This window comes from Bombus pascuorum, chromosome 16 (assembly GCF_905332965.1).
Source record: "Bombus pascuorum chromosome 16, iyBomPasc1.1, whole genome shotgun sequence".
NCBI classification, from domain to species: Eukaryota; Metazoa; Arthropoda; class Insecta; order Hymenoptera; family Apidae; genus Bombus; species Bombus pascuorum.
Window position 1 is genome coordinate 3,964,036 of NC_083503.1, and position 12,629 is coordinate 3,976,664.

General features: G+C 31.7%; 1 protein-coding gene across 2 annotated transcripts; it reads right to left on the reverse strand.

The window, feature by feature from the left end:
- Positions 1-7,681: 7,681 nt before the first annotated feature.
- On the reverse strand, positions 7,682-10,096 carry LOC132915267 (dynein beta chain, ciliary-like). 2 transcript variants are annotated; one of them, XR_009659813.1, is made up of 2 exons: positions 8,266-8,420; positions 7,682-8,170 (listed from the first exon to the last, which is right to left on the reverse strand). XR_009659813.1 is itself a non-coding variant. In XM_060975089.1 (2 exons), exons 1-2 carry the CDS (start codon positions 10,056-10,058, stop codon positions 7,974-7,976), a joined length of 384 nt encoding a protein of 127 aa, XP_060831072.1. In that variant the 5' UTR covers positions 10,059-10,096; the 3' UTR covers positions 7,682-7,973. The 2 variants fall into 2 exon arrangements, 1 of the variants encoding a protein (XP_060831072.1); XM_060975089.1 differs by lacking the exon at positions 8,266-8,420 and adding an exon at positions 9,872-10,096.
- Between the last annotated feature and the right edge of the window lie 2,533 nt (positions 10,097-12,629).

Genomic DNA, 12,629 nt, shown 5'->3' on the forward strand with positions numbered 1-12,629 from the left:
CATTATGGAAACAGGCACAAATCATAATGTTACCCAAACCAGGCAAAGACCCACATGAAGCAACATCCTACAGACCAATATCACTACTCCCCGTGCTCTCCAAAATACTAGAAAAAGTAATATACGCCCGACTAAAACCAATAATAGAGAAGGAAAAACTAATACCAGACCATCAATTTGGATTCAGAAATAAACACTCCACCATAGAACAAATGCACAGGCTTGTCAACGAAATAATACACACAATAGAAAACAAACAATATTGTACAGCCCTATTCATGGGCATAGAGAAAGCTTTCGACAAAATAAACCACGAAAGCCTAATACAAACAATCAAGAAACAATTCCCGGAAAAAATATACCAAATAATAAAATCATACATAAGCAACAGAACCTTCACAGTAAAAATCAAGGACGCACACTCCGAAGCAAAAGACATCAAAGCAGGTGTTCCACAAGGAAGCGTCCTAGGACCCATACTATACACACTATACACGGCCAACATTCCAACAACTACCAATAGCAAAATACTGACATTCGCGGACGACACAGCCGTGCTAGTCAGGCACACTAACCCTGTAACAGCAGCCACAATACTACAAGAGCACATCACAAAAATAGAAAAGTGGCTACAGGACAAACAAATCAAAGTTAACCCTAACAAATGCAACCACATCACATTCACATTGAGAAAACAGATAACACCAAACATCTTCCTGAACGGCACGCAAATAACACAAACAAGGCAAGTCAAATACCTTGGACTTCACATAGATACACACTTCACATGGAAACAGCACATCAAATCAATAATAGACAAGATACAGATAGCAAGGAGACAAATGCACTGGCTAACAAGCCGAAAATCCAAACTAAGCACAGAAAACAAACTGAAAATATACAAAATAATCATAAAGCCAATCTGGACATACGGAATTCCACTATGGGGAACAGCAGCAGTGAGCCACATAAACAAAATAGAAACAATCCAAGCCAAAATCCTTAGAACAATGGTAAACGCACCGTGGTACGTTAGAAACGAGGACATAAGGAAAGACCTCGGAATACCAACGGTCAAGGAGGAGATTACCAGATTCGCAACAAGATACAGAACAAGAATAGAAACGCACCCGAACCAGCTGGCAGTTGAAACGTGCAACACAACAAACATCGCAAGAAGACTAAAAAGGAAACACCGAATAGACCTCATAAAAGATATAACTTAGAAAAAAAAACGAAGCTGGTACCCCGCTGGGGGTAACCGCCCACATGCTATATTACTTTTTATTTATATTTTTTTTCTTCGCCAACAAGATATAACACTTTACTAAATGTCCGCAAGGACAAATTGTAAAATAACCAAAATAAAAAAAAAAAAAAAAAAAATAATAATCTACTTCTTTGTCCCAAATTTTTATCGCCCTTTATAGTAATAAAAAAGTATTTATAAAATATAATAGTTATAGTACATAATATAGTATATAATATAATATATATAGTATTATAGTAATATAGTGTATAGTATATAATAGTTATAGCGATTACATATTACAGTAATTATAAAATAAAATAAAGAAAATAAATAGAACAATTAAAAAAAAAGATAAATGCAAATAAGTGTTCCAAATATAAAGTTATATATGCATCTATTACAAATAATTTAAATTTTGTTACTATTTCTAATTCATATTAATATATACTGCGTAATATCTCAAAGTTGGTATTAAATAGTCTCTGATTATTATCATAAAACCATTACACATATTCAATCGATTTCTCAACATTGGTATAAATCTAAGATGCATTTTATTGTTAGTTACATTTTACATCCTATATATATAAACAAATAATCATGCTTTCTAATTGTTAATTCAAACAATAAAACAGATAATTAAATTAAAAATTTTAGCGGCCCATGGCCGTAAAAAAGCCCGTAGAAAGGTCCAGGATTTAAGTGCATGTGCTGACCACTTAGCCTGTGAAACGAAGTCCGAGGCCAGAACGTCTTAAAAGAAAAAACGCTGACCAGGGCGTCGTGAAAGAATAAACCCTAGGACATACAAAAAAAGCGTAAGGCTCTTCGACAAGAAAAAATCGTTTCCCTACCCTGAAAGAAAACTTTCTCTTTCGGGGACCACGGTAACCTATATAAAGGGAAACGAGGGAAAACTCGGGACGCGCATTACTAAGATTGTCAAGTCTCATCATAATAAAAACATGTTGTTCAATCAATCTGTGGAGTATTTCTTTGGCACTCTACACGTCTTACCACCTCAAACTAAATGCTCGATTGTTGTAATATCCGATAAAACTGCTGTTTAGAGGACTTACCATCAACAACCTTTACATATGTTATCAAGGTCACTCTTCTGAGTGATCTTCAAAAAGTTTTAGCCGCCGATCTTGCCGCTCATCTGTGAAAATTTTTGCAAACGGGGCAAACATTTTGAGTCAATAATTTTGCTTCACATGAGTTAAGGTTAAAGATAGTATTAGAGTTAGGCTGTCGTTACGCCGAGGAGGTTCTGGGTCCTCTGACTTGCACAATGGACCAGGGCATAGCGTTGAGAGGGGAGATCCCACTCAATGCCCAAACTAGACCTGAGGAATGAGTTGATTTCAAATTTCCTCACATATAAAAAAAAAAAACATAGTATTAGAATTAGGTTAGGATTAGCAAGCAAAATCTAACCCATAGTTAGTCGTTAGACGAATATAAATGATTACATTAACTTACACATTAATATATAATTGTTCTAGAGAAAACTTCGAACTCATAATTTCGAAAAATGCGTTTGCGCTAAGTTGTTTCTGTTTTATTCGCCTCAGTCATATCGTTTTGTTTCGAAACTGTATGAGGTTAGGTATATAAAAATCTTCGTTTTCCGCCAGGATTACGATCGTTTCTCGCTTCGAACAGAGTGCATGTTACTCGAGACCATCCCCTCCGCAACATATCCGAAATTCAATAAAATTGGAGTTGTGATTCCTATTTGTGTATAATTACTGAAAAGATAGTTGCTGACATCTTTGACCCAGTAATGGACAATGTCAAATTTTCTATCATTACAACGGGCCATGTTTGTTGTTCAACAATATATTTCTTTGGACTTTATCAGACAAATGAATAGTTAAATGTGACTTATTTTAAATAAATTTAAATATGATTATATTAAATTTTTTAACGAATAACGAGCGACAGCTAGAACTTTTTAATGGTTACTCAGGACGATGACCTTGATAGTATATATGTATGAAAGTCAGAATCATTAAAGGTGGATCTCCTAAAGAGCAATTTTATCTAATATGAATTTATGTTACAATAATAATATATATAAGTAAGTACCTTCCTTTTTTTATTAGATCTCTCTTTATAACCGGATCTAAAATGGGGTCGATGGCTTCCATGATATTTTCAATTAAAACAATTCCTCCGTTCGCAATGGAAATTTCAATTAAGTATAAATAATTCGGTTGAGTAAGCCTCAGCACTTGTAAATCTTCGCCATATCGATTTTTTATCCATTTTAATCCCTGTAATTGTGGATCTATCATTAGAGGCCATCTTGTTGAATTCATTAAAATTGTTGCATTTTCCGAGGACATTTTGTCTGTTGGTAAACCTTAACAAACGATCAATATTTTGTTATAATGATTTATTATTAAAGTTAAATATGAAAGCACAATTAATTTTTAGATTTTAAACTTTTATGATGATTCGATCGTTATTAATAGTATATTGCGCTTTACGCGGTATAATGTTAATGTGCTGCATCAATCGATGTAGTTTTGTACTTTGTACATAAAAACTGTAATTAAAAATTATATTGTATATTATTAAATTATAAAATGTTATATTATCCGCGCATCTTAAAAACACATTAGTTTAAAAATCATTACAATTCGAGATTTATTAAATTATTTTGCTGTTGTTTACACTACAACAAATATTTAAATGATTCTCCATAGGTATGAATAGTCTGTGGGTTTTTATTCCAATTCATATTTTTGAGAATATAAATCAAAAGAAGGAATCTCGATAGAAAATTATTTTACCTATCACGTAACATTATAGAAGGCATTGTACTTTGGATGTTTTATATATTTCTTCATATTATGTGTATTGGAGCTAGAAGTGTGCTCCAATTAGTAGCTGTTAATAATAGATGGAAAACTGTAATCATAGATATATTTCTAATAGGACATGCGCGGCGAATTTAATGACTCCTGTGGGTCGTGCGTATCATAAATTTTTAGCAGACCCTCGAGGAGTTCTCCCGCATCCTTGTAAAGGTCCCTTTCTCGATGTCAAGGCAGCTTTTGCCTGCCATCGCAAATAAAAGAACACTGCTCCCGATCAGCTGTTCGGCGATGTGCAACTTGAAAGAGACATGTACAAAGGGTGTGTATTAAAAACTGTAGCAATTTAGCGCAGCGTAGCTTGGACTGAACTTGACTGAATTTGGATTGGCTTAACTTCAGTGCACCTCCAGCTTTACTTTAGAACCTCGAAGGAGTAAAGTTTCTTTACAGAAAGATTTAACATGTACATGTGACTTTTCAGCTAATAAGCCCACTTATCTCTGTGATCCTATTGAAAGTGGCAAAAAAGTAGGAGTAATCTCCCTTCACTTAAGGGATGTCTCCAGCAACCTCTTGGTTGTAAGCCAAATATTCTCATATTTTCATTTCAACGTAGAATGTGTAATACTATTAAGTTGCTCATGCTACTTTGCACATTTGTTGATTTTTTGTTGCTTAAATTGTTCACGAAAAGGAGATTTGAATCAGTACGGGAAGATATTCAACATTTTCATTAAAAAAATATATCGATGACTAATATCACGAAGAATGTGAGAAAGATTTTATAAAGAAAGCAGAATATGTTTTTATATACATTATTTGTCTATTTGAAACAAAAATAGCATTTTCCTATCATAGAAATAGACTGATCATGAGATATTTAAGGTGCTTCGGTCAGACGGGGGATTATATATATATATTCCATAGCATCACGTTCAAATGACAATAAATTATGACATTAACTAAGCTGTAGAACGTATGAATGTATTCACCTTCGTTGTTCCATTGTGCAATTTGTGCATCGTCTGTCAATAAAGCCAGTACATCCAATTCAGTAGTCCTCGGTATTTTTACTTCCAAATTTTCCAGAAACGGTAACCAATTTTCGTACATTAAGTCAGATCTATATTTTCGAGTGAAAGATCCCATGTATGATAAAAATGCTGTTACAATCAGCACATCCCCTGGTACCGTTACACACGAGTTCGTCATACTAAAAATTTAGATTCTTTAAAATAATCTTATTTCTAATGTAGAAAATAACAAATTTTATGTAAAGTAAATATTATATATATTATGTATAGTAAATATTCTTACATCATAGGCCATTGTACGCGTGTTAAAACGCTCTACTAGATTGCAAGAAAACATATCCATTTCATTTAAAAAAACGAAGTTAACCTTCATATGACTTCTACAGATTCACCTATGTGTAGCGGCACTCGACAGTAAACTTTCCAACGGTTTTTGTCCCGTGGCTTGCTACACAAAGACCCTATTCTTCGGATAAGATGATTGCCAGATACGAGAAATCTGCTTTTCTCACGTACGATGCTCTCGCTAGTAACTTTCCCCCAAGGGTAGCTAGCATCCTTTTCCAACCACCAACACAAAATTAGCTAATTAACAGCGACGTCCATTTCTCTCACTTTCTAATCCGAGGCTTCCCTCAACGAATCCGATGATCTCGCATCCTTAGACACACACAGCCCATCATAGTTTTCCTCTGCAGCATCATCGTGACAGAAAGTCAGTCGTTAGACATAAGTCCGAGTCAATGGTTGGTAGTTTGCAATAATAATTGATTCGAGTTTCTCGACATCTTAAGCAATCATCATCCGAACTTGCATCACGCATCAAAACGCATCCACCAGAAGTCGAACTTGTACATATAGAGTGTACGTATAGAATATATGTTAAGTTAGAGTATATATATTGTTAAATATACTCAAGTGTTTCTTCCGCACCTATCACGACCTATCCGCGTCAAATGAAAGAACAATTTGCATCAAATTATGTTTTTCCTATTATTTCTCTATCTTTTTTTCTATTACCAATAACAGCCCAGATATTCAAGTTGCCTCTGTTAGGTATACCCTGTTTTTAGTTCACCCTGTATAGTATCTATATTTATACATGTATATGACACATGCATATTTATGTATATTTTTGTAAATGCATATATGATATATACATAAATAATAACTATCGTTCTATATTTGCCAAAAAATATCATTAATTGTGAAAATTATCATTTTTACATTAATGTGACATATTTTAAAAATAATATATCACATACAAAATTACGAAATGAGAAATACTAAAATCTGACCTTTCTACCTCCTCAGTCCATCGAATTTTTTCGGATGCTAAACCGTTCACTAATCTATTTGCAAGGTCAATTGTTAAAGCAGTAGCGTCAGCTTCGTCTTGACATTTTTGTTTCTCAGCTAAAGCTGCATTCATCCTTTCTCCTAAAACGTCGAGTACTTTTTGCAATTCCTAAAGTAATGGAATTACAAGTAATTAATTAAAACGAATAATAATTACCCTAAAAAGTTATTTTACATATATTTTGCTACATAAAAGTATTATTAGTGGAACACCCCGTATATGAAAACCTACATTATTATCCGTTCCACTAACCAAACGTTGTACTGACTGAACAATTTTTCCTGCTTGTGTCCTTTAGGCTAACTGTCCACGAAACGTGACTTCATAGAAACATAATCATAGTTTATTAGACGTGACGATACGTCTATATCAATATTCAGTCTAGGAAGCGTACAATAAGATACATTTTTTCTCTTTATTGAAATGTCGAACGATGACGAAGTCGCTTTCATTCTATATTATTACATTCGACGACGTAAGGAAAAGAGATTTTGGATTCATCTGAATATCGAGAGAAATGTCAATTGTTCGTCATTGCAAGGGAATTGTCAGAAAATGAACATGTATTTTATATCGTACATTGCACAGCATGAGTAAAAATATATATCAAAATTTAGTGCAATTTGTTGGATCATTGATTCAAAAACAAAATACTAATATGTGCGAACGTATCAGTCCTAATGAAAGAATTTTAATAAGCTAATATAGTAAAACTTGAAATCAGTAAACAATAAATATATGATAATATACCTAATCTATAAGGAAATATAATAAGTATCATGCAAAGATCTTTGCCGTGATAACTGAGTTATTCTGTTAATAATTAATAAGGAACTATAGTATTGACCAGACCATTTCATCTTATTTGCTAATTCACACTATGACTTCTCTGTTATATTTTTTCTTGCATTTTCATAATTATGTAAGTAAGTATACTCTTCTATGGTTTGAACAAATGATACTGTTCCCGTGATTTTTCCGTTTATAAATGTAATGTACCCCTTGTTACTACAGATGACATGACCTGGTAGTTGTAAATTACGATTTTATATACACACATATATATATAAAAATAGAGGGAAAGATAATTAATTATAAATGAATATTTAATTAAATATAATTATTTATAACCTTCTTATAGAGAGAGAGATAGGTTATAAGAAGGTATATAAATAATTAAAACAATATTATATTTATATTATATTGTATTCTTTGTAATTGTTTTTATATTATCATATTGTATTATTATGTATATTATTATATATTCATTCTTGTACTACACCTTTTGAAACATGGAATAATAATTACAAGAAAAATCGTACAATTCAAAGAAATAATAAAGAAAATTATGATTAATATTGATATAAATGTATATATCCATCATTCTAAAGCAAACATGATAGATGTTATACATGTTCATTGAAATTATGTGCTTTTATAATATAACAAATTTCCTTATATATACATATACATCATGACGAGCAATGAAATGAATATTAATTTACCGCTAATCGTGTCCTCAAAGCATTCAAGTGATCCATGGCATATTTTAACTCGGCATTAGCTTGTGCAAGTGCAGCTCTTAATGGTTTCACTGTTTCATTAATATAATGGAAAACCATTATATTTCTCACCCAGCTGCAAAGACCTGCAGCGGATTGTGATTTTGAATAAATAATCTCTGGGTCAAAATCTAAAAGTATGATATAATTATTGTTTTGTTAACGTATATCTATATGTCGATTCATTATACTACTACATATACATAATATGTGATGTAATATTAACTATCCTAATATACGAGGATCAGCCAAATATAAACCAGACTTTGTTTTTAACTTTATATTTTAGCAAGATATTCCAGAAGGAATATTCTTCCTATATACGTTTCGTTTTTCTGTATACAATTTTTTCATCGCATTGTCAATTTTTTCATTCAAGTTTTGTAAAAATTGGAGGAGAATCGTACTGCTTTCTCGCGTATTGTGCCATCTACTGAGGAAACGATAAATAAAGCACTACATGGAGTGGAAGGTCATATATGCCACATGCAGTCCAGTTAATATTTAACAGACCCTCGTACGCATTAAGTATATAAATTAATTCGATGTAGTCTTAAAAAAAACATTTTATTTATATATCGTGTAAAGTAAGGACAATCAGTAGACGAATTTCTAGAATTTGCTTTAATTTAAAAATTTACTTTTCGATCGAATACTGGATTCTGGAAAATTTTACAATTTTGGATGAAATAGGATAATCAAGTGACCTGTAATTTGTGAAATTTATTTCTAAAATTTTATTTGTTTTACCATCAAGTTTATGACTGTTGTGGAAGAAAGCTTATTAATATGAACTAATAACTTATAGATTGTGAAGAATTTAGTAATAATATCGATTTAATTATGCAATAAGGCTCAGATGTGGCAAGATGTTCTACATTGAAAATTGCTTTGTTTATAACTTTTGCGACACGAGGCGGTTGTTGTCGAAGCTAAATCACCCCCTTTCGTTTCATTTTTACTATTTGAATTTATATTTAAATTATATAAACGTAAACAGCATTTATTTAAAACTATTGTGAAACGAGAAGGTATTTGTAAATTTAAAGGCATCGAATTAATTTATACACTAAATAACAATTACTTTTAAATTAAATTTTTTAGTCATATTCTATCAGTATGTTCTATAGAGGTTAATAAAAAACAGTGTTATATAAAAGTATTTAAATCCTCAGTAGAAATTCATAGCAAATATACAAAATGCAAAGCAATATTTATCGATCTCACATCATTAGACTTTTTCCTGTATGTACATTACATATATAGGGTACCATATTTCCAAGCTAAACATAATAAAGTAATATGAAAAATTGATGATTGATTATTCAATCTTATCTTACAGTAATACGAAAAATTCTTTGGAAGTGGTCGTAGCAATATGCATGTATACTAGTATATTCAAACCCTAGTATATTGAAATTAATTTATACACAGTAAAACCTTGTTTATCCGATCAGGTCGGTAATATACCGATCAGTTCTGGAAATAAAAATTTACTATATACCAAATCTCTCCAACTTTTCTCATTGTTTGCAACATCATGATTCAATTGAAACTATAAAATTTCACCTACTACCTTTTTGACATATAGTATTTATTTTGAATAAAAACAAGTAACTACATATATTAGCAGATATACTCATTATATGAAATCCGATTGAACATATTACTCAGCACTTACAGGCTCAGTATTCATTTGTTTGGATAAACGAAGTTCTATAGTATATTAATTTTATTGACTTCATTAATTTTACTAATTGTAAATTACTCAATTTTACAATTTTACTCGATTGTAAAATAGTAGTGTATTAAAATTTATAAATTCTGCCCACCTTTGTTGTTGATATAAGGTTGGATAGCCTTGACTACTTCAGGATGAATATTCCCTTTGTCGTAATTTCGAAGTTGCGAGAGGAATGTGTCAACGTGTCCCATCATAGCTTTGAACGCTTTCCAACTTCCATCTTTTGGAATTTGACCTCTGGGGGAAAATAAAACTAAAACAGCTTGTGTCACCATCGCTACTTGTTCCGGTGGTGTTCCAAAGGATTTTAGTTCTGTCAAGTTGTTCTGAAATTTAGATAATAATTTTGTGAAATATTCGGAATAAAATCTCATTATCGGGTTTTTTTTATTAAAATAGTTAGAATTATCAAAATCGAGATTTTCAAATGTAAATCATGTCTTTTTGGAACTACATATATGTGTATGTACAATCAGTTGTAAAAAGATTCCGACACTGTACAATTTTAATTTCTAATTTTAATTCTCTGTAAATGTACCAAGGATCAACAACAATGTATGTGTTACTGCACTATATAAAGTATAGACGTAAACATCCACTCTTCCTCGGTATTTCTTTTAATATTTCAACAACTATAAAAAATAACTCTAATAATTAACTTCATCTATATCGTGTAGTGTAACACAATGTAATATATTTTTGCTGGTTCTTGTACATTTACTAAAAATATAGCAATTAAAATTATAAGACGTCCGAATTTTTTTGTGGTCGACTACAATATACACATATTGTAGGATCGAGAATGATACAGCGTACGTCGATAACACTTTGGGATACTCTAAATCTAGAACGCTCCAAAGGGCGTCGTTAAAGCCGAGTTTACAGTGCTTCACGTTGGAAATGTCATCAGCAGCTTTGAAATTTTTTTTTTTTATTTTATTTGCGTTTAATTTACAATCAATTCTCGTAGAGAATTTTAAGTAAATTTATTTGGCGTGGTACCATGGCATGATTAATAATTTATAGTATCTTTGATTCTACTTGAATCTAGTGCTTAGGTGTATTGTGCTTAGGTGTATGCTTAGGTGCTTAGGTGTAATATCTTTTTAGCCTGCGGATCTGTTCCGACATGTCCAGTAGTTGAGTAATTAGAGGGTTTTGGTGGTTTTTAACTCTTGTGCTATGTCTATTGCTGAATTTGGACTGTGGGTATCTTTAGGTCGTGATGTATCGTTTCGTTGGTGACGTATCAAGGTGCATCTATTAGGAATCTTAAGATTTTCGATTGGAATCGTTGGAGAATTTCTATGTTGAAATTACTTGCTGTTAATATGGCTTTGTATAGCATTATTTTACTCTGCATGTCTGCCAATGCCAATGAGCACGCTTCGGCAGTCGAAAGAAAAATTAGCTTTGAAATAAAATGAAATTCTTTCATTCTTGTTTCATTCGTGTAAATTCGGCTTAAAATTACTGTTCTGTTTTCGATGTGAGGTGGATGTAATCAAGTAAGGATGTATTCAGTCTTCACAGAGTGGCGAGTGTAAACGTAATTATGATATTTCCTTATATTTTCTATCGTTTATGATTTGTTTGTAAGTCTCAGCTATTCCTCTCAATAAAACATCCCCACAATATATCTCGATGTTCTTTGTCGCCTCGATTTTGATAATTATGGACTATGAAAACCTTAAATTTTTCAAGATAAACCTAGATTTTTGGTAATATCAAATTGAATCTGATGTTAATAAATTCTATATTGGTTCGTATATATTTAATTATTTTGTCTTACCATGTTTCAATGTCATGAAGAGAAAATTAGAATATTTATGCAAATTTAATATGATAAATAGAAATATAAGTGCCAAAATTGAATCTGTCTTTCAAACAAATATATTACTTTATTTAATGTGTCAAGAGCAACTTCAGCTTGCCGAACAGCAGGCTCTGCTTTTGCTAAATCCTCGTCGCACCTCCTTTGTCTCTCTGCTACTGTTTCTTTTATTTCGGCTACCTTTGCCTCTTCCTCGGACACTGTACAAAAATTTTTTACTCAACACGTGACAATCTTCTATATATTTTTTAATTATATCGTTGCATGATGTAATATACATATTAATCTCAGTAAACTTTGGATAAGTACTAGAAGGATTGAAACCCAAACAGGACACTTATCCAATGGAGGCATCGATTTCAAGTGTCGATACGACTTGCGATTTTGGCAAACATACAGCGTATGCGAAGATCAAGGAGCTTTGGAAATCGGCTTGATAGAAAGAAACATATCAGAACAGCAATGAGATAATATTAATGCAACGGTGAAACTTTATTTTTCATTTTTATTGAACGACTTTTTATTTTTATTGAGTTACTTCTTATTATTATTAGAATGCGAATTTTGTTATTATTATAGTAATAACTATTTTTATTTCATTTCTGTTAAATTACTTTTTATTGAACCTCGACCAATGTAATTATGAGATCTTTCTGATTAGGATGAGATAAAAGACGATATAATTTGGTACATATTTGCTTATTTAAGGACGCTAACTTATTTTATTTTGCCCATTAAATGCGATCGGAAGTACATATATAGTGTTTACTCTTATTTTAAACAGAAAAATCTTACAATTTATAAAAAGTCAAATGTAAGAGTGTTTCATCACTGAATTAGTAGTATCTGAAAAACATTCGGATTCGGATCAAATTATGCTACTGAGTTTCACGAGGTATTAGAAGACACCTTGGAAGGAATTCTCCTTAGCGCTGGGGATAACAACCGGGTATTTACGGACACTTATCCAAAGTTTGTTGTGTATTATATATCTATAATAATTAGGTTATTA